Consider the following 24077-nt stretch of genomic DNA (forward strand, 5'->3'; position numbering starts at 1 on the left):
AGTAATTTTAAAAAATTGTGCTGGCAAAGTATACTTATTGGCGTGGAAAGGTTCTCAGGGTGCGCCAGGCTGGGCCGTGAGCGCCTCAATACTGGGGCTGTGCACAGCTGCTGACGACACCTCGAACCACCCTGGACTCTCAGTTCTCTGAGCTACTTGAGGAACTGGGTGTGTGGCTGACCCCAGAGCTGTCCTGGGTTGACTCAAGAAGGTTGAATGAGTCAGGGCCCTGCATTCTCTCTTTTGTGATTTTATTTACTCCAATTTTTAATTCAGTGACTGCCATTCCTTGCATCCCAGGGACCTCTGCGGTGGAGGGAGGGAGACATGGGAGGAGGGGAACCCACACAAACGCAGTGTTGGCTATGGATAATCCAGACTGCAAAATTTAGCGGAGACAATGTTCATTTATCATCGATGACGATCTTACACGTTCCCCTCCAAAAGAAGGCCGAGATTTCCCCCCAAACCAGCCCAGCATCTTCCCCATTTCCCAGAAGGGGAAAACTAACAGCCCAGCAAGGGCCAAGGGTAGACCCAGAAGTCCCCTGTGTTCCTTCTGCCAAGATGAGTGGGTGGAAGCGTGCGGATTCTCTGAGAAGCATCTGTACTGACCTCGCAAAACAAGCATCCTCTCCATGCAAGAGGAATAGGAGATGTCTCATCACCCCACACCTCTGTTTCCAGGTCCTGACCCGACCCCGCCCCCAGGGCATAGGGCAGCCGCCTTGCAGTTCCCGTCTCTAGAAAGGGGAGAAGGACTGGGACTGCTCCCAGGGGCCCCGTTCCCCCGTCTATCACTTGCACTCCAGCCACACTGCCCTTCTTCCTTGCCACCTCCCCAGGGGTTGTCAGGGACAGAAGGCCCCTCCCTCATCCCCCTCAATGTTCCTCCACTCCGCCCCCCCCCCCCATCACTAGGGTGTCCAGGACATTGTGTGACTCAGGAAACAGCTCAGACGTGAGGTTCGCAGCAGGCCGAAGAGGAGGAAGAAGGGGCCGTGGGAGCAGAGGAGGTGGTCATTGCCTCAGTGAGGGCTCTGAGGGTCCCACTGGAAGAGGCAGGGGGGGATCTGGGCTTGGGCAGGGGCTCTGGAATGCAGCCCCCTTCACTGCTGCTGCCGCTGCTGCTGCTGCTGTGTCGGTCAGTCGTCCAGACCAGAGGTGAGGCGTGGGGTGGGAGAGGTGAGGGGACCCACATTCCTTAGGAGGATGTCCAGTGGGTTGGGGACAGAGGGTCAAGCCCCATGCTTTGAGGCGACACTGGATGGAGAAGATTCTCACCCCCCCAAATGGGACTGCCGGCAGGGAGAGACAACTCTGCCCCTGCAGCTACACAGACCCAGGCTATGGGCCCCGTGCCAGGGGTGGTGACGGTAGGGGGGATGGGTGAGAAGGTGCCCACCCCCAGGGAGAACCAAGTTGGCCCTGGAACTGGCGGACAGCGTGCTCTTACAGTCACGTTTAGGAGGAAGAGAGGGAAAAGAGGGACCACCTGCTAGGGGAAGAGATGAGAGGGAACAGGAGACGGAGACACGGGAAGGTCAAGGGCCCACCAAGTCCCTTTCCCGGTCCAGCTGTCCCCACCCCCCGATGGCTCAATGCTGGGCCCTTCCGGGAGGAAATCCCTTCAATGTTTCAGCCATTCACCTCCCAGGAGTCCCCTCAGCCCCCCTCCTGATCCCTGTTGTCTTGCTTCCGAGGGATGGAGCCTGAAGCTGGACTTGGGAGGCCAGAGAATAAACAGGAAAGGAGGGGTGGGGATTAGTAACTGAGAGGCCTGGGATCTAGGGGGCTGGGGAGTGAGCACCACGTGGGGACTAGGGACAGGAGTATCAAGGCGATGGTGGTTTAGAGCACCTGTGCGGGGCTGCTGCAGGCAGGTCCCTCCGGAGCGTCCAGGGGAGGAAAAGTGGAGCGTAATGCTCCCTGCTCCCGTCTCATCCTCATCTCCATCTCTAGGGCTGCCGTGCGGGAGTTTCCCAGAACCCTGTGCCAACGGAGGCACCTGCCTGAGCCTATCTCAGGGGCAAGGGACCTGCCAGTGAGTCTACCTTGTGGGAGTGGGAGACTGGGAAGGGGAGTAGGGGAGGGGACGGGGAGAAATGGGAAGAAAGGAGAAAGGGAGGAGGTGAAGCAGATGAAGGGAAACAAATGAAGGCAAGGGAGGGAGGGAGGAGAGAAAGCAGAGGGCCAGGAAGTAAGCTCTCCTGTCTCCTCCCCTGCCCAGGTGTGCCCCTGGCTTCCTGGGTGAGACATGCCAGTTTCCGGACCCCTGCCAGGATGCCCAGCTCTGCCAGAATGGAGGCAGCTGTCAAGCCCTGCTTCCCACCCTTCCCAGCTCCCCCAGCCCTCCCTCTCCCTTGGCCCCCAGCTTCTTCTGCACCTGCCCCTCTGGCTTCACTGGTGACAGGTGCCAGGCCCAGCTCAAGGACCCCTGTTCTTCCTTCTGTTCCAAAATGGGCCGCTGCCACATCCAGGCCTCGGGCCGCCCACAGTGCTCCTGCATGCCGGGATGGACAGGTGAGCATTGATGGGAGCGGAGAGGAAGGGGGACAGGCAGGGGCCACGGGCTGGGCTGTGGGGTAGGAAAGATGGAACTAGAGCCTGAGAGACTGCGAGCCCTTTGAGGAGAGAGGCCGAGAGAATCAACAAACCAATTCTTGGTGAACCATTTACCCAAGATTGACATTCACCGACAGGATAGTACTGATTGCTAAGATGTTGAGGTATTTCCAAGCCAGCTGGTAAATAGCTACTGCCACAGCCCCCTTCGCACACCACCCTGACCCCTTTCCCAGCCCTTCAACCTCCCCTCGGTCCACTAGCTAGAGGGTTAATGCCTAGCACAGCAGGTGACTTCCAGGACTCTGCATTCTGAGCACCTGAATGGCTTCTATTCTGAGTGGTGGGAGCCCATACTGTCACCTGGGAAGACTGCAGTGGTGGGCGGTGTGATGGGGAGGGGGTGCAGCCCTGGAGCGAGAGAGCAGGACACATGACGGGCAGGGTGTGCTACCATGAGGAAGTGGTCAGGGGTGCCTGGACAGAGCTGCGAGGCCCTGGAGAGAAAGGATCCATAGCACCTCACCAGGATGGGGAGGGCTGGACCAGGCAGCAAGGGCCACGCGGTCAGAGAGTGCTTGGGATGTGGGTGCATCCAGGAGGCGGTGGACTAGAGACAAAGTTTCTCAAACTTGGGTAGGCATAGCAGTCACCTGGAAAGCCTTAAACATACCGGTGCCCTGTCCCAGAGAGCCTGCCCTAGTGCATCTGGGGTGGGCCCAGGACATGGAGATTTTTTAACTGACGAGGAAATTCTGAGGAAACTGGGCCTGAGACTGGGTGTGAGAGACCAGCGTACGTGACAACAAGAAGGATGGCCAGTGGCAACTAGCCAGGCCTTGTGCTTCAGAGTAGGGGCTCTGGGCGGCCCCCTCCTCGGGTCCATTGCCAGCTCTGCCACTGATTAGACATGTGACCTTGCGTAAGATATTTAAGCTGTCTGGGTCCTCGGTTGTCAGCCGATGTCCACACTTCATAAGGCTGGTGTGGGGAAGAAAGGGGGCGATGTTCAGGAAGTGCTTACTTAGCTCAGTACCAGCGCCACTGCCGCCACCGCCGCCATTCCCACTGGTGCACACGGCTGTGAAGTGAGTCTCTCTACCGTTATCCGGACCATTACACCCACCTGAAGTTCAGGAAATCAGGATAAGAGAGGCAAGACGACTGCCCGAGGGCACCCAACTGGCCGGGCCAAGGCAAGGGGCTAAGTCTCCTGCTTGCAGAGGCTGCGTGCTTTCTAATTCGCCACCAAGGTCACCACTAAAGGAACCCTACGTCCCAGATTTTCCCAAGCAGGGCTGATTCACAATACTCCCACCAACAGCTACATGTTCAGTTTTCAGCTTGAAAAATGTGGTCACTCCAGATATAACTCTCCCAAAGAATGATAAAAGTGAGGGTGTTGGAATAGGGCAGAGAGGGTATGGGAGGGAAGGGAAGAAAATATGGAAATTAGGCACAGAGATAATCCAGAGTGAGAGCTGGGTCATCTCAGAGGACCTGGAATTTGTGCAGTGCTAGGAAAATGCCCCCCCCGTCCTCTGCCTCAGGTGAGCACTGCCAGCTCCGGGACTTCTGCTCAGCCAACCCCTGCGTCAACGGAGGGGTGTGTCTGGCCACATACCCCCAGATCCAGTGCCGCTGCCCACCTGGCTTCGAGGGCCACGCCTGCGAACGCGATGTCAACGAGTGTTTCCTGGACCCAGGACCCTGCCCCAAGGGCACCTCCTGCCATAACACCCTGGGGTCCTTCCAGTGCCTCTGCCCCGCTGGGTGGGGGGGTCCACGCTGTGAGCTCCGGCCAGGGCCCTGCCCCCCCAGGGGCTGTCCCAGTGGGGGCACCTGTCAAGTGGTTCCAGGGAGAGACTCCACCTTCCACCTCTGCCTGTGTCCCCCAGGTGTGTCCTCGCAGGGGTCCTCCTGCAGCCCCTCTCTCTGGGCACGGAGGTTGCCTCCCATGGGTCCCCTTTCCTCAGCTGATCGCATGACCCTGTCAGGTTTCACAGGCCCAAGCTGTGAGGTGAATCCAGATGACTGTGTCGGGCACCAGTGTCAGAACGGAGGCACCTGTCAGGATGGGCTGGGCACCTACACCTGCCTCTGCCCAGAGGCCTGGACAGGTGAGTCGTTTCAGCCAAGTTGATGGCACCAGTGGCCCAGATGGTCAGCCCCTGTTCTCCACTCCTCACAGGGCCCCCAGCTCCAGCACCTGTCCCCTTCCCCTTGGCAGGCTGGGATTGCTCTGAAGATGTGGACGAATGTGAGGTTCAGGGTCTCCCTCGCTGCAGAAACGGGGGTACCTGCCAGAACTCAGCTGGCGGCTTCCACTGTGTGTGTGTGAGCGGCTGGGGAGGCACGGGCTGCGAGGAGAACCTGGACGACTGTGTTGCCGCCACCTGTGCCCCAGGATCCACCTGCATCGACCGTGTGGGCTCCTTCTCCTGCCTCTGCCCACCTGGCCGCACAGGTGTGACACGGGGTACAGGGAGGCGGGAGGTGGGAGGTGGAGATGGTACGTGACAGAAGCACCAGGAGGGCAGCTGGGAGCTTCAAGCGGCCTCTGAGAGCCTCGCCTCCACCCTGCCCTCCAGGCCTCCTGTGCCACATGGAGGACATGTGTCTGAGCCAGCCGTGCCACCAGGAAGCCCAGTGCAACACCAACCCCCTGAGGGGCTCCACATTCTGCGTGTGTCAGCCTGGCTACACGGGGCCCACTTGCCACCAGGACCTGGACGAGTGTCAGATGGGTGAGGCACCTCCACATGAGACCCTCTCTGAGCCCCCAGACAGCCTCTGCACTGAAGAGGGAAACAGGCAAATTGTTTTCCAAATTAAAAATATAAACATCTTGGGGATTCCCTGGCGGTCCAGTGGTTAGGACTCCGCACTTTCACTGCCAAGGGCCGGGGTTCGATCCCTGGTTGGGAAACTAAGATCCCGCAAGCCACACGGTGGCCACGTACATAAATAAACATCTCTTTTTCCTGAATTTGTCCATTTTTGGCATCTCTGCCTCACACGGTCTTCTCACCAATCCTCAGCCCTCGAGGCCCCATTTAGTCCTCCTCCATTTTAAAGCCACAATCCCTTTCCCCACTTTGATCTCATCAGCCACAAACAGGGTCCCCACACCTTCCCTGCCACTCTGGCCTCCTCGCCCTTCCACCACTGACCCCTGCGGACTCCCAGATCTTCTCTCCTCCTAGCCCAGCAAGGCCCCAGTCCCTGTGAACATGGCGGCTCCTGCCTCAACACGCCCGGCTCCTTTGAGTGCCTCTGTCCCCCTGGCTACACGGGATCCCGCTGCGAGGCCGATCACAATGAGTGCCTGTCGCAGCCCTGCCACCCTGGCAGCACCTGCCTGGACTTGCTCGCCACCTTCCAGTGCCTCTGCCCACCAGGTACCAGCTGAATGGGCCCTCGGGTAGAGGAGACGGGAGACTAATCCCGAACCCATTGGACGTGACCCCTCCAGAGCACAGACAGCCTCAGGCCGGTTGGGGTCAGACAGCAAAGAATGCTTCTCCTCCTCCCCTCACCCCCCAGATGAAAACTCTGGGAAACCGACGGCCCCTGGGAGAAGGGCTGCCACAGACGGTAGTGAGGCTGTGCACTGCTCAACTCTGCATTCATTTCATAGACACCGCAGGGTACACAAACTGGTCCACTGTACACAGAGGCCCATCAAGGGAGAGCAGAGCAGCAGTTAATAAACTTTTCATGCTGCAGCCTCTGCTTATGCCAACCCAGAATGCTCCTCCTAATCACAGAAACTCTCCCCTGTAGAGATTGAGAGTAAACCTTTAAAATCCCAAAGGGTCTGTGTGCTTGAATTTGGTACAATGGGAAAGGAATGCTGCAAGGCTGCACCTACCTACAAGTTAGTGTTAAGAGGGGTAAACATCTCCCCAGGGAGACAGGGATAGAGCCAATATCAGGGAACTGAATAAAACCAGAAAAATAACAGCTTACTTTGTGCCTGAGCATCTTACATGCATTATCTAATCTTTACAATAACCCTATGAAGTCAGCATTGTCACTATGCCCATTTTATAAATGAAGAACCTGAGGCACAGAGAGGTTAAGTGACTTGTTGAAGGTTGCCCAGCTTGTAAGTGGCAGAGCCAGGATTCAACCCCAGAGCTTTGATAGTTTTACCCAATATACTACACAGCCTTCCTAAGCTGAGAAGCATCCAAAGAAAAATGCTGAGAAAACTATCCAGTAATCCAAGGGACAAGGTTGTAGATCTCAAGGAGCTTCAGAGGCAGGTTCCCCAGGCAAGAAAAGGGAGGCAGCCGAGGTCCAGAGTCTGATCCAGCTTCAGTTCAGGGTGAGACAGTGCAGGCCAGGAGGAGGCCGAAGAAGCAGGACAAGTATGGGAGTGACACAGGTCCCCAAATGCCCTTCAAATCCCCACCTTGGGGATCCCTGGTCTCCCTGGCACAGAGGTCTGCCCAGGTAGAACAAGAGGAGTGAATCACCTCCAAGCAGATGCCCATTTGTCACATTGGTACCTCGAGGACCTCCAGGCTGATCAGCCCTTCCGGGTGAGCCCTGCCTTCTGTGCACAGAGGAATGGCCCCAAAAGGCACTTCCCCAGAGCCCTCCCACATGTCCCGGCAGGTGCCCTGCTCCCTGAGCTTTCACACCTGAGGGGGGCAGAGCCAAACACAGCAGAGCAGCAGGGCCTCGGGTTCGTCTCTCCAACCCACACGCAGACGGCCCCCTGGGAGGGGCTGCCTGCTGGGGCACAGGTCAGGTCAGGGACAGGGCTGGTTCTAGAACCTGAGCCTCCTGGGCAGAAGGGGTGAGCAGCTAAGGCAAGGCTGGCCTGGCTGAGCCTCGCCCTTGACCCCTCCTCAGGCTTAGAAGGGCAGCTCTGTGAGGTAGAGACAGACGAGTGCGCCTCTGCCCCTTGCCTGAACGAGGCTGACTGCCAAGACCTGCTCAATGGCTTCCGGTGCGTCTGCCTGCCCGGTGAGTGCAGATTCCACTCCACGGTTCCAGCCTGGCAATCGCCCGTGGCCTCTTGAAGCTCTCTCGGGCCAGACCGAGGAGCGCCCCATTTCTCCAACTCCTTCTCTGTTCTCCAAACTCTCTTCTGTTACGTCCTCCAAATCTTCCCCTGCTTACTCGCCCACCCTCATCTGTGTCCTGCTAAGTCACCCAAATATCCCTCCTCTCCAGCCCTCCTGCAGAGTCCTCTGTACTCTCCCCCTGCATGCCGGGGGTCCCTGGTTGGTTTTGGCACTGTTCGGCATGGATGCAGGGAAAGTCGCCCCAGGCCTTCCTTCTCCAGCTTCACGGGACATCCCTCTATTCCCTGTTACGATAATAACTGATGTTTATTGAATATTTACTCTAAGCCAGGCACTTGGCTATGTACTTTTCAGGCATTATCTCATTTAGTCCTCTCAGTGGTACCATGAGTAGTTTATATTATCATTTCCCTTTTACAGGGGAATAAAGTGGAGCCTAGAGAGGTTGGGTAGCTTGCCCAAAGTCACACGGCTGGCAGGTGGCTGTTTCACCTTTATGCATCACCCTCCTGTCATCTCCACCTGCCCCAGGTGTCTCCTCTGGAAGTCCTCCAGGTTCACCTTTCCTAGCAAGGGAAAGGGCCAGGACTTGTATCTATTCTTTTGATAAAATGTATTTTCAGCATTAGTACACATATCCAGTTATGCCTTATTTATATAAAGACTAAAGTTACCAAGTTATGCTCTATTTTGTCCTGAAATCCAAATCACTATTTGAGAAGCCCCCATATTGGTGCCTTCATTATATAATGACACGTTTAGACAAAACCCCAAACCAAACCATCTGAAACAAGATTCTCTCCCTTGCAATTTGTAGCAATGTTATTTCTGTATTTGTAAAGAGAAGGCTAAATACCAGTGTTAACTCTTAATTTCTTGTTTGAATCCATGAAATCATGCCTGTAAAGCTCAAACATTTGTAACAAACTCCCTCATAAATCTAGAGAAAGTCAAGAAAAGAAAAGAAAAAAAAAAAGACCTTGGTCATCTCTCCCCTCTCACTCCCAACCCCACCAGGATTCACCGGCTCCCAGTGTGAGGAGGACATCAACGAGTGCAGAAGCTCTCCCTGTGCCAACGGTGGGCAGTGCCAGGACCAGCCTGGATCCTTCCATTGCAAGTGTCTCCCAGGTAAACTGGGGCTCAAACACTGGAGGCGAGAGTGAGGGCAGGGGCAGACTTCCGTGCAGGTCCCTGACCCTCCTGCTGTGCCATAGGTTTTGAAGGCCCACGCTGTCAGGCGGAGGTGGACGAGTGTCTGAGTGGCCCATGCCCCACTGGAGCCAGCTGCCTTGACCTCCCAGGAGCTTTCCTTTGCCTCTGCCCATCTGGCTTCACAGGTCAGCAGGGGAGGCATTGGAAAGAACTGGAGGGGTATTTGAGTCCATTTGGGGTACAGTAGAGGTCACTGATGGGCATTTGAGGATTGGGATGTGAGAACAGAATGAGAATGGAATCCCTTAAATTTATGCAGTGCAAAACCTGCACAACCGTACAGGAGCTGAGGGTGAGTGTTACTGTAGGACCCACATCAGGCCCAACATGAGTGGTATGACTGGGGATCAGGACCAGAGGATGAGGTTCAAAGGCAAGCCATTCATTTGCTTATTTAGCAAACATTTATTAAGTGTCTACTATGCCAGACACAGACACAAAGTTGAGTAAGAGTTGCTATCCTCAAGTGGATTTAAATCTACTGTAGAGAGACCAACAAGTTGATTATGGCCCAGGGACGTGCTCTGAGAGAGGAATGCACAGGATCCTATAGGAACACAAAGGACTGGCCAACCCAGACTAGAGATGAGAAAGGCTGGCTGAACAGAGTCTTAAAGACTGAGTAGGAGTTTGTCAAGACAGAATGCTAGGCAGCGTGTTTTAACTGCAGATAACAGCATGTGCAAAGGCACGGAGGGAAGAAACGTACACCCCACTAAAGGGAGTGTAGGACATCCAGAGCTTAGGCTACAATGGGGCAAAGGTCAGAAACATAGCAATTGTAGGAAGGCCATGACAGGCAGGACCCCATGTGTCATTCTGAAGACGTTGGTATCCTGAGGCATTAGGGAGCCACTGAAGGACAGGTTCATGGTGAGTGAGCAAGTCATGCATAAGAAGCGGCCTTTGGCCCCGTCAAGGACAGGGACGGACTCTGTTTTCTCTCTGACCCATCTCCCCACCCCAGGTCATCTCTGCGAAATTCCCCTGTGTGCCCCCAACCTGTGCCAGCCCAAGCAAAGATGCCAGGATCCAGAGGAAGAGGCCCACTGCCTCTGCCCCAGTGGAAGCCCTGGCTGTGCCCCAGCTGAAGACAACTGCACCTGCCACCATGGGCACTGCCAGAGGTAACATCTTCCAGGCCCTCCCCATTTATAGTCTCCTCTGGGTCCTCCTCAGCTAGGGCAGGAGAAAAGAGCCAGTGAGGGGTGAGTCTGTAGGAAATGACCAATGGGGAATAGGAAGAAGATGGCAAAGTTCTGAGATCACAACCAATGGGAGGGTTTGACTGGTGAGTGTTATCCAATGAGGGGAGAGTTCATAAATAAAGAGGGAAACAGAGGACTAGGGAGGTCAAAGCAGAAAGAAGAGTATTAAATCCCAGGACCAATTCATCTCATCATTCATTAGACAAATATTTACTGAGCATCTACTATGTGTGGATACATTTCCAGGCATTGGGGGAGCAACACAGAACAAAAGAGACAAAGTATCTACTCTCATGGAGCTTTGGTTCTAATGAGGAAAGACAGACAATAAACAAGTTATAGAAGGGATGCGTGAATAGATAGATAGACAGACAGATCTAGTTGGAGAAAATGAGTGGGGCAGGTAGGGCAGAAGGGGGACAATGCTGAGAGCAAAGACGCTGAGAAAGGGGCCAGAGTCTCAGGGCCAAAAAAGAAGTCATAGGGGTCTGACCAATGGGGAGGGGAGAAGAGAAAACCCCCCTTTCTTTTTATGACCAGATCCTCGTGTGTGTGTGATGTGGGTTGGACAGGACCAGAGTGTGACACAGAGCTGGGGGGTTGCGTCTCCACACCCTGTGCCCACGGAGGGACCTGCCACCCCCAGCCCTTTGGCTACAACTGCACCTGCGCCACAGGTTACACAGGTGAGGCGCTCCCTAAACCATATATACCCTGGGCTGACCACCATTTAAATCAAGGGCAAGGCCAGTGGAGACATGTGTCCAAAGGGCTCTGGGTCTCAGTCACCACCAAGAAGAACTGGGCACGGGCTGGGACTTCCCTGGTGGCCCAGTGGTTAAGACTCCACACTTCCACTGCAGGGGGTGCAGGTTCCATCCCTGGTCAGGGAACTAAGATCCCACATGCCCCACGGTGCGGCAAAAAAAAAAAAAAAAAACTGGGCACGGGCTACAGAGGGCACGGGTGACGTGCAGGAGGTGGTGAGAAAAGAAAAGAGGTTGGGGGATGGGGATGAGGAAGGGAAGGAAAGGGAAGACGAGGAAAAGAAGGAAAAGGAGGTTTCCTTTTCTCAGACCCCACCCGCTTCCCTCAGGGCCCACTTGCAGCGAGGAGCTGACAGCTTGTCACTCAGGGCCCTGTCTCAACGGTGGTTCCTGTAGCCCCAGCCCTGAGGGCTACTCCTGCACCTGCCCTCCGAGCCACACCGGGCTCCGCTGCCAGACCAGCATTGACCACTGTGCCTCTGGTGAGTGCCCACCATGTCCTGGGGCTGGGCCACAGGAGGATGGAGAAACTGGTCAGGGTATGTTTGTACCACATTTTAAAAAAAAATTAACTGGACACAGTGAGCTGTTGTTTGGGTGGGGAAGTTGCGGGGGGCGGGGGGTGCCCCGTGTGGGGTGTGACTGAGGCCGCAGGCCAGGTTACAGGCGAGGAACCCAACCCCTCACAGCCTCCTCTCTCCAGCACCGTGCCTCCATGGGGGCACCTGTGTGAACAGGCCCAGCGCCTCCTCCTGCCTCTGCACCACAGGCTTCCAGGGCCCACGCTGCGAGGGAAGGATCCGTCCCAGCTGTGCGGACAGGTGAGCAGGGCACAAAGACCCCTGGAGGGAGGGAGGGAGCCCTCCCCACCCTTCCTCTCCATCTCCTCTGGGGCGCCATGCCGCCTCTCATCCCACATCCCACATCCCTTCACTCTGCCTTCCCTCCTGCTTCCCCATCTCCCCAGTGGTTGCCTGCCACCACATCACACACTCCCTCCCCTTGTTGCCCTGGCCTTCCTCCTACTGTGCCCTCTCTCTTTCTTATCCAGCCCCTGTAGGAACAGGGCAACCTGCCAAGACGGCCCTCAGGGTCCCCGCTGCCTCTGTCCCCCTGGCTACACAGGAGGCAGCTGCCAGGTGAGGGGCACTGAGCCAGGTGTGCTGAGGAGGGAGGGGCAGGAGAGCTCCAGTGAGAGGGCCTCGGGTATTAAAAGGTGGCAGCAGGGAAGCTTAGGAGAGGTATCCACGTGAAAGGAGGTTTGGAAGTCTAGGAGTTGAGGTCTAGCTTGAGATTTGTATGGTTCACTGAAAGGATTTCTGATCCCAGCGACTGTTCTGGGATGTGGGTATCCAAGGAAACCAGGGAGGCTGACCTAGTCCCAGACCATTCAGGAGAGAGTTTTCAAGGTAAGGGACTTTGAGACACTGGCAGAGGACCATCTCTAGGCCTGGGAAGCTGATGCTCTTTCCTGCCTCACACTCCCTCCTAACCCTCAGACGCTGATGGACTCATGCGCTCAGAAGCCCTGTCCACACAATTCCCACTGCCTCCAGACTGGGCCCTCCTTCCAGTGCCTGTGCCTCCAGGGATGGACCGGACCTCTCTGCAACCTGCCGCTGTCCTCCTGCCAGAAGGCTGCTCTGAGCCAAGGTACTGACCCAAGGACCGACTATGGAGCAGATGAAGAGCAAAAGAGTGTCCTCCCCTACCCCACCCCTAAGGACATCCACACACAACATCTGGGCAAACAGTGGACCAAGAGTCAAAGCAACACAGACAACCAGTTACTGATGCTGCAGCTCAACACCCAGGACAGCCTAACACAACTCAACTCCTAGCACCACGTTCAACACAACACAAGCAACACCACCCAGCCCAGTCAACCAGACTCCCGTTGAACACAACCACCAGGGACATAACCCAGTGATCCAGTGTGGAACAACTCAGCACTGTCTTTACCATCATAATTCAACTAGAGTGAACCACGCTTAACCAACTACACTCAACACACTTCGCCATACCCCACTCACTCGGATGTTATGCCAACCCCCCGGGTGAAAGAATACCCTCCTTGTTCAAATAAGTTTTGTTATGAGACAAACTTAGGAAAGAGACCATTGTGAAGTTAGGGGATGGCTGATGGGAATCACTGTGACAGAACATCAGAGGATGCAAAACCCAGGGGATGGACTTAGACCATTAGTTAAGCCACTTCAGGTGTCCCCACCTGAAGTTTCTCTTGACTTCTTTCTTGCTTGAGACATTTAAAGCCAAGAATATAGTTGCTTATAATGCCCTGATAAGCCAAAGAAGAGGTATTTCTCTCCATTCTGACAAAACAGGCAGGAGGAGGAACTTGATTTTTTTTTTTTTTTTTTAGTTGGGGTATAGTTGATTTACAACGTTGTGTTAGTTTCAGGTGTACAGCAAAGTGAATCAGTTACACATATACATATATCCACTCTTTTTTAGATTCTTTTCCCATATAGGCCATTACTATATTGAGTAGAACTCCCTGTGCTATACAGTAGGTCCTTATTAGTTATCGATTTTTAAAAATTAATTAATTAATTATTTTTGGCTGCATTGGGTCTTTGTTGCTGCACGCGGGCTTTCTCTAGTTGCGGCGAGCGTGGGCTGCTTTTTGTTGTGGTGCGCGGGCTTCTCATTGCGGTGGCTTCTCTTGTTGTGGAGCACGGGCTTTAGTCGCGCGGGCTTCAGTAGTTGTGGCACGTGGGCTTCAGTAGTTGTGGCACGCGGGCTCAGTAGTTGTGGCTCGTGGGCTCTAGAGCGCAGGCTCCGCAATTGCGGCCCACAGGCTTAGTTGCTCCACGGCATGTGGGATCTTCCCGGCCCAGGGCTCGAACCCGTGTCCCCTGCACTGGCAGGCGGATTCTTAACCACTGTGCCACCAGGGAAGCCCTAGTTATCTACTTTATATAGAGCAGTGTGTATATGTCAGTCCCAGTCTCCCAGTTTATCGCTCCCCCACTTACCCCCTCGTAACCATAAGTTTGTTTTCTACATCTGTAAATCTATTTCCGTTTTGTAGATAAGTTCATTTGTACCCTTTTTTTTACATTCCACATATAAGCAATATCATACGATATTTGTCTTTTCTCTGTCTGAGTTACTTCCCTCAGTATGACAATCTCTAGGTCCATCCATGTTGGGAACTTGATGTTTTAATCTCTTCGGGGTCAAGAGTTACTGACTCCTCAGGCTCTGAGTGCCCTCCACCCACCCTAGGAATGTCAGTGGCCCCTCCATGGACCTCTCTGCTCACGGTCTGGAGCCCCTGAGCATCCTTCCACCCCACTTAGCTTTATCAATCCCTGTGTGTCTCTCTTCCCAGGCACAGAAGTCTCTTCCCTGTGCCAGAATGGAGGCATCTGCATCGACAGCGGCCCCTCCCATTTCTGCCACTGTCCCCCTGGATTCCAAGGCAGTATATGCCAGGAGAGGGTGAACCCCTGTGAGTCCAGGCCCTGCCAGCACGGGGCCATCTGCGTAGCCCAACCTAATGGTTATCTCTGCCAGGTGAGAGCGTCTAGAGGAGGTGGGGGAAGACAAAGTTGGGCTGGATGTGGGAAACAGCAGTCATGGGGCAGAAAGGGGAGGGGGAGAGGGCATTTTCTTTTCATTTACCCAACACATCCAACCAACCACCAAGTCATTTTACCTCCTCAATATTTCTCAACTCTGTCCTTGCCCCTTCACCCTCATCCCACTGCCTTAGTCCAGGGCTTCGCTGCATTCCACCCGGACACCTGCATCCGCCTCCTAACCATCATCCCTGCCTCCACACTTGTCCTCCTAAAGGTTCAGCCTCTACTCCACCACTAGGGTGCTCTGTTGAAAATATTAAGCTGGCCTGTCACTCTCCTGCTTAAAACCCTTCAGTGGCTGCCCACCTCTTTCACAATGAAGTCCCAAGCCCGGCGCGACCCAGCCCTGCCTGCCTCTCAGGCCTCATCATCTCTCCCCGCCAGCCCCTAACACTGCTCCAGCAACACAAAACTGCAGCCGACTTCCCTGCACCCCAGACTAGCTCTCTGGGGGCTTTCCTCACCCCTCTTCCACTGGATGGTGCCCAGGAGGCGTCTGCCTCAGGGGAATGTCCCTAACTTCTCTCCAGACTGGGTCAGGGCCTTACCTTGGTGGTTCAGGTCACTGAGCAGGCCAGGAAGGCAAAGCTGGGATTCAAGTCCAAGCAGCCTGATGCCTGTGCTCACAACCACGCGTTTGGATAGAAGGCATGATCCTTTAACCACCCTCTTTCTTTAACTCTTAAATTTTATTTTTTAACTTTTTATCACGAGCGTTTTCAAACATACACAAAAGCAGCATACTGATTAGTAGTGAACCCCCGTGTACCCATTACTCAGCTCTCTTTCCTCTTTCACGAAACTCCTTCCTCCAGAAGTTTCCAAACACGCCCCTCGTCTGCTTCTTCCAGCCCTCTGGCCATTCCTCGGATGCTTTGTGAATCCCTTCTCCTCCATTTTTCTGAAGCCTTCCTGGTACTCCATTCTTGCATACTCTCCTTCCTCCTGCAAGAACTTGGCACATGATACAGACCTCATCAATGACTCTTCTCTCACTAGCAAAATGATATGAAATAATCAGAAGACGGTTAAGGTCATCAGTTATGGAGTCACAGACTCGCATTGAATCCCAGCTCTGCCACCTACCAGCTGTGTGGCTTGTGCAAGTCACTCATCTTTCAAGGAATCAGTTTCCTTTTCTGCAAAGTGAGACTCAAATGAGATGATCCATATGGAGGGTTGTTAGGAGGGTTTTATGAGGTTATGTATATAATCATGCAATCAATGCCAGCTGTCTCTCCTCTGGTTGACTGAGAATTTCATGGAAGCAGGGATGAGTTTTCATTTTCTCTGTATTCGTAGAGCCTGAAAAAGTGCCTGGCACAAAGCAGACATTCAATAAGTGCTTATAAATTAATTAAGCGTGACAGATGTGGATGTGTGGATCCAGTGGATGTGTGGTTGGGGGGAGAAGGTTTTTTCAAAAACGGAGCTATATCTAGTGGCAATGAATCAAAGAGATTGTTTGGGACTGGGAAGTGGTTAAGTTGTGTATTATCAAATAATTGTGTATCATGTGGAGTTGAGATAAAAGGGTTAAGCTACACGTGGCTGTGATGGATGGTGAGTTGAGTGATGCTTTGAGTTGGAAGGTGGGGTGCTTGCAGACTATCTGGAGCTGGGTCCCCTAGAGTGCCAGGATGGGCTCATTTACTGGTTCCCTGTCTGACCCTCTTTGCCTACAAGTGTACACCAGGCTACAGTGGACAGAACTGCTCAAAGGAACCTGACGCTTGTCAATCCCAGCCCTGTCATAACCATGGAACGTGCACCCCCAAACCTGGAGGCTTCCACTGTGCCTGCCCTCCAGGCTTTGTGGGGCTGCGCTGTGAGGGGGATGTAGATGAGTGTCTGGACCAGCCCTGTCACCCCACGGGCACTGCAGCCTGCCACTCTCTGGCCAATGCCTTCTACTGCCAGTGTCTGCCTGGACACACAGGTAAGGTCTGAGAGAGGGGGTATGGGCATTTCTGGGCACAGCTGAATTGACCATGGAAACCCAGACAATCCCCACCCATGAGGCAGCCTAGTCATCTGGTCCATCCCCCTGCCTCTACGCCCCACGCCAGAGAGCATGCCCACCACCCCTTTGCCTGTGCGGCTAGTGCTGGGCCGTCTCCCAGGAATGAGCTCGGAAGGAGGCAGCGACTGAAACAGAGTGTTATGTTTAACCCCACCCCTGCCACAGGCCAGCGGTGTGAAGTGGAGCTAGACCCCTGCCAGAGCCAGCCCTGCTCCCATGGAGGGTCTTGTGAGGCCACAGCAGGACCACCCCCAGGATTCACCTGCCACTGCCCCCAGGTGAGTGACCACAAAGCTGCTTTCTCTGTTGCCCCCAACGCTGACGCAAGGTGAGAATGCCTGAGCCAGGAACCTGGGGGAGCACTGGAGTGGGAATTACTGGAGAAAGCCATCTCAGGTCCACAGTGGTACGTGGTTCTCAGCAGCAGTCGTGGGGAAAGGCAGGATCAGGTGGTAGCATGAATGGAACTTTCAGAAATCATGGGATTTGGGAAGATCCCCAAATCATGGGATTTGGGAAGGTCCCCCAAGGCCAGCTGGGTGAGCTTGGATAAGTTCTTTTAACTCCATGTGTGTATTTGTTTATAGACCTCAGATGCATGAAAGTGGGTTAATCTTAAGCCTTGGTTCATGATACACGAACATACAAACTAACATTAGTTTATGTACTGCCTTCTTTTAATTATCCTTACAAGATAACACCCATGAACCTAAAACAATAATTACAATATTAATAATAACTTTCATGTACTTATGTCCTCCTGTATGCTGTTCCCTTCCCAGAGGAAGTGAAGTACATAATCCTATCTCCAAGGATCAAGATAATATAGTATTAGTTCAATTACTATTACTCTATTAACAGTTTCGTCTTCCAGGACTCACATCATGATGACAGTTCACCCAGGTTTTTTGGGGTTTTTTTTTAAATTGGCGTATAGCTGATTTACAACGTTGTGTTAGCTTCAGGTGTACAGCAAAGTGATTCAGTTATACATGTACATATATTCATTCTTTCACCCACATTCTTGCGAACAGCTGTGGTTCATCCATTCTCCCCACTATGCAATATGTCATTGTGTGAAAAAAAAAAAAAAAAGGGGAGACATGGTTTCAACTACTGTAAAATGATGAATTTGATGTTCTCTGAGGCCCCTTCCAGATATGAGAATCTAGGACCCTCTGAGTTATCTTAATGCAGGGGTTAGCTTAAGGGGAGGCAGGGAGAATAATACAAGGTCCTTCCCCCAATCTCTCTCCTCCTCTCCGCAGGGTTTTGAAGGCCCCACCTGCAGCCACAGAGCCCCCTCCTGCGGTCTCCATCACTGCCACCACGGTGGCCTGTGTCTGCCCTCCCCCAAGCCTGGATTCCCACCCCGCTGTACCTGCCTCAGTGGCTATGGGGGCCCTGACTGCCTAACCCCACCCGCTCCTCCAGGCTGTGGCCCTCCTTCTCCATGCCTACACAATGGCAGCTGCTCAGAGACCCCTGGGCTGGGGGGCCCAGGCTTTCGATGCTCCTGCCCTCCCAGCTCTCCAGGGCCCCGGTGTCAGAGGCCTGGAGCAAAGGGATGTGAGGGCAGAAGTGGAGATGGGGCCTGCGACGCTGGCTGCAGCGGCCCAGGAGGAAATTGGGATGGTGGGGACTGCTCCCTGGGGGTCCCAGACCCCTGGAAGGGCTGCCCCTCCCATTCTCGGTGCTGGCTTCTCTTCCGGGATGGGCAGTGCCATCCGCAATGTGACTCTGAAGAGTGTTTGTTTGATGGCTATGACTGTGAGACTCCTCCAGCCTGCACGTGAGTCTGAAACCCTGATGGGCTGGGCGGGGGCAGGGTGAGGGCAGAAGGAAGGACATAGATGTCTCTCGAGTTACAGCATGACCACAGCCTCAAGCTTCAGGGAATTTCCACCCTAATAACCATTGCTGATTAGGGGTATAAGACGCTAGACTCCAACCCAGAGGAATGGGGCAGCATGAATATTTAATGTGGGGACCAAGAAAGAGGGCACTGCCTCTTTCAGAGCTACCCTCTGAGAGCTGTGGGATCTCTGGCCTCAAGCTTCTCTCTCTAAGCCCTGTTGCCATGGAGTATCTCCCCTAGCAACCAGCACCCCTGAGGGAAAAGGGCTTCCCTTCAGGGAGACAGGAGTTTGGGAGGGTAGAGAGTGGGGACAGTGTTAGGAAACAAAGGTGTCAGTAGACATTAGGGTGTCTGGACTACCTACCACCCAGGGTCTAAGCCCATTACTCCAGAGCTGCCCCCACTTAGCAACCAGAGCCCTAGAGGCTGTGGAATATCAGGGATCCTCTCTGGGATGAGGAAGTCAGGTTTCTTTTGGGGTCCTGAGTCCCCGTCTCCTCAACCCACAGTCCAGCCTATGACCAGTACTGCCGTGATCACTTCCACAATGGACACTGTGAGAAGGGCTGCAACACTGCAGAATGTGGCTGGGATGGGGGCGACTGCAGGCCCGAAGATGGGGATTCGGAGTGGGGGCCCTCCCTGGCCCTGCTGGTGGTGCTGAGCCCCTCAACCCTGGACCAGCAGCTGCTTGCCCTGGCCCGGGTGCTGTCCCTGACTCTGAGGGTAGGGCTTTGGGTAAGGAAGGATAGTGATGGCAGGAACATGGTGTACCCCTATCCTGGAGCCCAGGCCGAAGAGGAGCTAGGAGGAACCCCAGAACCCTCTCACCATGAGAGAGCAGCCCCTCAAACACAGCCTACAGGCAAGGAGACGGACTCCCTCAGCACTGGGTAAGAAGGCTGGGAGGCGGGGGAGAGGGGGCAGACATTAGTTTTTTAACCAGCAGAGAGAAGGGAACCAGGGACCAACCGAAAGTTCTCTGAGGTGCCTTCCCCGCAGGTTTGTGGTGGTGATGGATGTGGACTTGTCCCGCTGTGGCCCCGACCATCCTGCATCCCGCTGTCCCTGGGACCCTGGGCTCCTGCTCCGCTTCCTTGCTGCGATGGCCGCAGTGGGGGCCCTGGAGCCCCTACTGCCAGGACCCCTGCTGGCTGCCCACCCTCGTGCAGGCACCGGTAGGTGGCCCCATCACTTCCCCTGAGTTTGCTCCCAGGCCAGCTTTCAGGCCAGCAACCAGCAATGAAGTCAAATGAAACAGAAGCCCTGGAACCCCAAATGTTCTTTGTGGAGACTTACCTTTGTTAACCTTCTTCTCCAGCTAGATCTCCTCATGGCCCATTTGCTCTGCAATCTCCTTTACTTCCCTCAGTACTTTATTCTAACCTCTATCACAGACCGCCCACAAACCTTGGGTTCTGGTCTATTCTACTAAGCCGAGAGTATCCAACCATCCCCGTATCAAACAATTCACAGCACATGAAAGAATAATAGCTCTTATATACCACTTACTATGTGCCAGGCCTCGCTCTAAGCATTTTACAGTATTAACTTATTTAATCCTCCCAATGACCCCTATGAGGCAAGTACTATTATTATTCCCATTTTACAGTTGAGGAAACTGAGGCAAAAAGAGGTTACTGCACTTACCCAAAGGTCTCACCAGAGTACCCAGCCTCACCAGGAATGGCCTCTTTTTCTGACTGTGTCTCTTCCACCAGAGCCCCCCGCCAACCAGCTTCCCTGGCCTGTACTGTGCTCGCCGGTGGCCGGGGTGCTTCTCCTGGCCCTCGGGGCTCTTCTCGTCCTCCAGCTCATCCGCCGGAAGCGCCGAGAGCATGGGGCCCTCTGGCTGCCCCCTGGGTTCACTCGAAGGTCTCAGACTCAGCCAGTTTCCCGCCGACGCCGGCCCCCACTGGGCGAGGACAGCATCGGCCTCAAGTGAGAGTGAGAAAGAACTGGGGCTCAGGGAGGGGACTCGTTCCTGTGGAGATATATTTATGATCAGAAGCAATAAGAGATGCTATGCAGAAGTTGAAGACACGGGAAGGGGAGAGGGGTGGGAAGCCTGCTGGAAATCTTAGGGACCCTGAAGGTCCTCTACCCACCCACCCCCTTCCAGGGCACTGAAACCAGAGGCAGAAGTTGATGAGGATGGAGTTGTGATGTGCTCAGGCCCCAAGGAAGGAGAAGAGGCGGACCAGGTGAAAGCACTGGGGCAGGAATGGTCCTAAAGTGATGGAGGGCTTGAAGGGACAAGTCAACCTTCCTTCACTGATCCTTGTTCTGATCCTCAAGGTTGAAGAAATAGCCTCACCCTCCAAGTGCCAGCTCTGGCCTCTGAGTAGTGACTGTCAGGAGCTCCCCCAGGCAGCCATGCTGACTCCTCCCCAGGACTCTGAGATGGATGTCCCTGATGTGGACACCCGTGGACCTGGTATGTGAGCCAACCCAGACTAAGAAAATGAAAACTCCCTTTGACCCTTTTAGAATCAGAAAGTCCTTTGCTATCAGAACTGGAGAAAGTAATACTAGAGTGAGTGCTTCAAACAGCCATTCTCAAAGAGTGGTCCCAGGACAGAAAAATCAGCATCACCAGGGAAATTGTTAGAAATATAAATTCTCAGGTTCCACTCCAGAGCTACTGATTCAGAAATTCAAAATATTGGGGAATCTGTGTTTTAACAAGCTCCGCAGGTGAGTCTGATCCAGGACTCAAGTTTGAGAATCACTGCCCTAGAATGTTAGAGTATTAAGGCCTGATGCTTCCTTTTACAGATGAGGAAACCAAAGCCCAGAGAAAAATAAAGTAGAAAGTCACTTGACTAAAGCCACAGAAAATCAAGAACCCAAGCTGGGCTTCCTGACACCTCAAGCTGTGATTCTCCCTGAGCCTCCATGTTCTCCCCCTTCCCCAGTTGTCTCCCATTCTTCATGTCTCTCACCCACAGATGGGGTGACACCCCTGATGTCAGCAGTCTGCTGTGGGGGAGTGGAGTCCAGGACCTATCAGGAGACATGGTTGGGAAGCCCTGAGCCCTGGGAACCTCTGCTGGGTGGAGGGGCCTGTCCCCAGGTTCACACCGTGGGCACTGGGGAGACCCCCCTGCACCTGGCTGCTCGATTCTCCCGGCCAACCGCTGCCCGCCGCCTCCTTGAGGCAGGAGCCGACCCCAACCAGCCAGACCGGGCAGGGCGCACCCCCCTTCACACCGCTGTGGCTGCTGATGCTCGGGAGGTTTGCCAGGTCAGTGCCCACTGGGGTTGCTAAAGGAAACGGGGCAAACTTGCAAGTAAGGCTGGGCAATAGCATCCTCTGGGTTTGGCAGAGAGGAAGGTGATGTGAGACTGGGGACTGAAAGAGAAACAAGAACAGGTGGATGAATGTGGATTGGGAGGTGGTTAACAGTGTGAGGGACCTTAGCTAGCAGTCTAGATATACCAGGGGTCACTGGCCCTCTCTGCCGCCCCCCACCCCGCCCCAGCTCTTACTCCGCAGCAGACAGACTGCAGTAGATGCGCGGACAGAGGATGGGACCACAGCCCTGATGCTGGCCGCCAGGCTAGCTGTTGAGGACCTGGTTGAAGAACTGATTGCAGCCCAAGCAGATGTGGGGGCCAGAGACAAATGGGGTATGGATCTGGGGAAGTTGATGTTGTGCTATCAAGAAGTTGAGCAAATGGGGTGTGAGATAAGATGCAAAAAAGGGGGGTCAGCAGAGGGACCAACTGGAAGCTGGGTCATTCCCTCCCGGGTCATTCCCTCCCACCCTGCTGTCAAGGTGGTAAATCTGCAGTGTGGTGGCAGTAGGCAGCACGTGAGTCTTCCCTCATCATCCTCAAACACACACACACACACTACCCTAGTCCACTGGGAACTAGGATGGGGGAAGAGTGTGAGAAGGAAGGGGGTCTCGTGGGAGGTACGTGATCTGCCGGTCCCATCGACCCCAGAACAATGCCCCATTGTCCCTCCCGCGCGCCGGTGACGTCACTGGAGCAACGCTTCCTGCAAGCCGGCGGTCACCCGGGCAACGCTTCCGCCTTGGAGGGACCCGGCGGGCTGAATAGCCCTCCCCCCAAGTCCAGAATCCGTGGGAAACAGGAACCCAGGCGTCGGGCCCCCAGCCTCGGGGTAACAACCTCTCACGTGGTGCCCTAGGAAAAACCGCGCTGCACTGGGCCGCCGCCGTGAACAACGCCCGGGCCGCCCGCTCCCTTCTCCAGGCCGGAGCCGATAAAGACGCACTGGACGGCAGGGTTAGACCGGGTAGCGGGCGCCCCCCCCCCCACAATTAAGCTGACGCGGGAGAGGTGCAAAGCGCCGGAACTCCGAAAAACCTGAAGGGGGAGGGACCACCAGTCAAGTAGGAGGGCCAGTCCTGTGGGCGTGGCCTTCCCTGACCGCCCCCCCTGGCTGTTTCCTCCCGGGCAGGAGCAGACGCCGCTGTTCCTGGCGGCCCGAGAAGGAGCCATGGAGGTAGCCCAGCTGCTGCTGGGGCTGGGAGCCGCCCGAGGGCTGCGGGACCAAGCCGGGCTAGCGCCCGGGGACATCGCCCGCCAGCGCAACCACTGGGATCTGCTGACGCTGCTGGAAGGGGCGGGACCACCGGAGGCTCGTCACAAAGCCACGCCGGGCGCCGGCGCCGGCGCCTTGCAGCGCGCGCGGACCGCATCAGGAAGCGTGCCCCCGCGTGGGGGCGGGGCTCAGCCGCGCTGCCGGACGCTGTCAGCCGGAGCCTATCCTCAAGCCCGGACTTTGTCCGTAGACTTGGCCGCCCATGGGGGCGGGGCCTATTCGCACTGCCGAGGCCTATCGAAAGGAGGAGGAGAAGGCCCGCCCCTCCGCGGCCGTAGGTTTTCTGCAGGCATGCGCGGGCCTCCGTCCAACCCTGCAATAGTGCGAGGAAGATCCGGGGTCGCGGCCGGGTGCGGGGGTGTGGCCTCAGCTGTTGACTGGCCCTGCGATTGGGTGGCTCTAGGAGCCTGCGGTCCCGCCTCCAACACTCCAATCCCGCCTCCTTGCCTTACTCCGTCCCCTGAGCGGGGATCCCCTCAAGTTGCATGGGGTCCCCCAGCCCACCAAGTAATACCCTTAAATGCGGGAGGCGAGGGTCAGAAATAAAAGGCTGCATGTCAGGGAGGGATTCTAAAAGTGAGTACTCATTAAATGACAAGCAGTATGGAAGGCCTCCAGATTTTAAAATCCTTGAGCCTCAAAAGTGAGGGGTCATGAGTGTAGTGTCTCTCCCAAAATGGTGTATGCCACATCGTCTTCCACGTGGAGAAACTGCAGCCCTGGAAAGAGAGTTCGGGGTGCTGGGATGAAGCAGGCCCAGCCTCTCTCACAGAAAATAAGGATGAGGTGTTACAGGAGGATGGAGTGGAATGGGAGAAGTACCCCTGAACCAAGAACTGCAGACAGATAGAATGTAAGATGTTCTTTCCTGTACATTGTTCCCAAAGGGAGCCTCTATCGCCTGTAACCCCCACTACCCACAAACGGCTGACAGATATTTATTGAGCACCTGCTGTGCGCCAGGCACTGTGTAGGCACAGAAGGCAGGGCCAAGGGTCACTCCAGCTGATGACTCCTTGCATTCTCCCCACCTCACCCCACCCCCAAACAAACCACTGCAGGGATGAAGTGCCACTCTTCTAGCCACCACTATATCTAAGAACCCCAAGTCTGTCACCCCATAATAAAGCTGATTTGAAGTGTTACCATCTTTTGGAGGGGTTGGGGAATGGAAAAAACACGAGGTTGACTGCAGAGTGTTTTCAGAAT

The 24077-nt window shown here is 54.8% G+C and overlaps 1 protein-coding gene across 1 annotated transcript; it reads left to right on the forward strand.

The window, feature by feature from the left end:
- Positions 1-1097: 1097 nt before the first annotated feature.
- Positions 1098-23444, forward strand: NOTCH4 (notch receptor 4). Its single transcript, XM_068557486.1, has 30 exons — positions 1098-1164; positions 1963-2044; positions 2231-2523; positions 4116-4463; positions 4563-4685; positions 4796-5032; positions 5157-5312; positions 5772-5966; positions 7432-7545; positions 8625-8738; positions 8825-8947; positions 9790-9949; positions 10571-10716; positions 11127-11279; positions 11501-11618; positions 11849-11936; positions 12297-12450; positions 14156-14340; positions 16095-16347; positions 16597-16709; positions 17700-18223; positions 18799-19182; positions 19292-19467; positions 20011-20230; positions 20412-20493; positions 20588-20726; positions 21241-21536; positions 21775-21922; positions 22452-22549; positions 22725-23444. Exons 1-30 carry the CDS (start codon positions 1098-1100, stop codon positions 23412-23414), a joined length of 5979 nt encoding a protein of 1992 aa, XP_068413587.1. The 3' UTR covers positions 23415-23444.
- The last annotated feature ends 633 nt before the right edge of the window (positions 23445-24077 follow it).

Source organism: Eschrichtius robustus, chromosome 12 (assembly GCF_028021215.1).
Source record: "Eschrichtius robustus isolate mEscRob2 chromosome 12, mEscRob2.pri, whole genome shotgun sequence".
NCBI lineage: Eukaryota > Metazoa > Chordata > Mammalia > Artiodactyla > Eschrichtiidae > Eschrichtius > Eschrichtius robustus.

Bases quoted from the DNA above. Each gene is read 5' to 3' on its own strand.
- NOTCH4 (XM_068557486.1), top strand. From the start codon at position 1,098: ATGCAGCCCCCTTCACTGCTGCTGCCGCTGCTGCTGCTGCTGTGTCGG. The intron at 2,045-2,230 runs GTGAGTCTACCT...TCCCCTGCCCAG, and splicing joins CAGGGGCAAGGGACCTGCCA to GTGTGCCCCTGGCTTCCTGG. The intron at 19,183-19,291 runs GTAAGAAGGCTG...CCTTCCCCGCAG, and splicing joins ACGGACTCCCTCAGCACTGG to GTTTGTGGTGGTGATGGATG.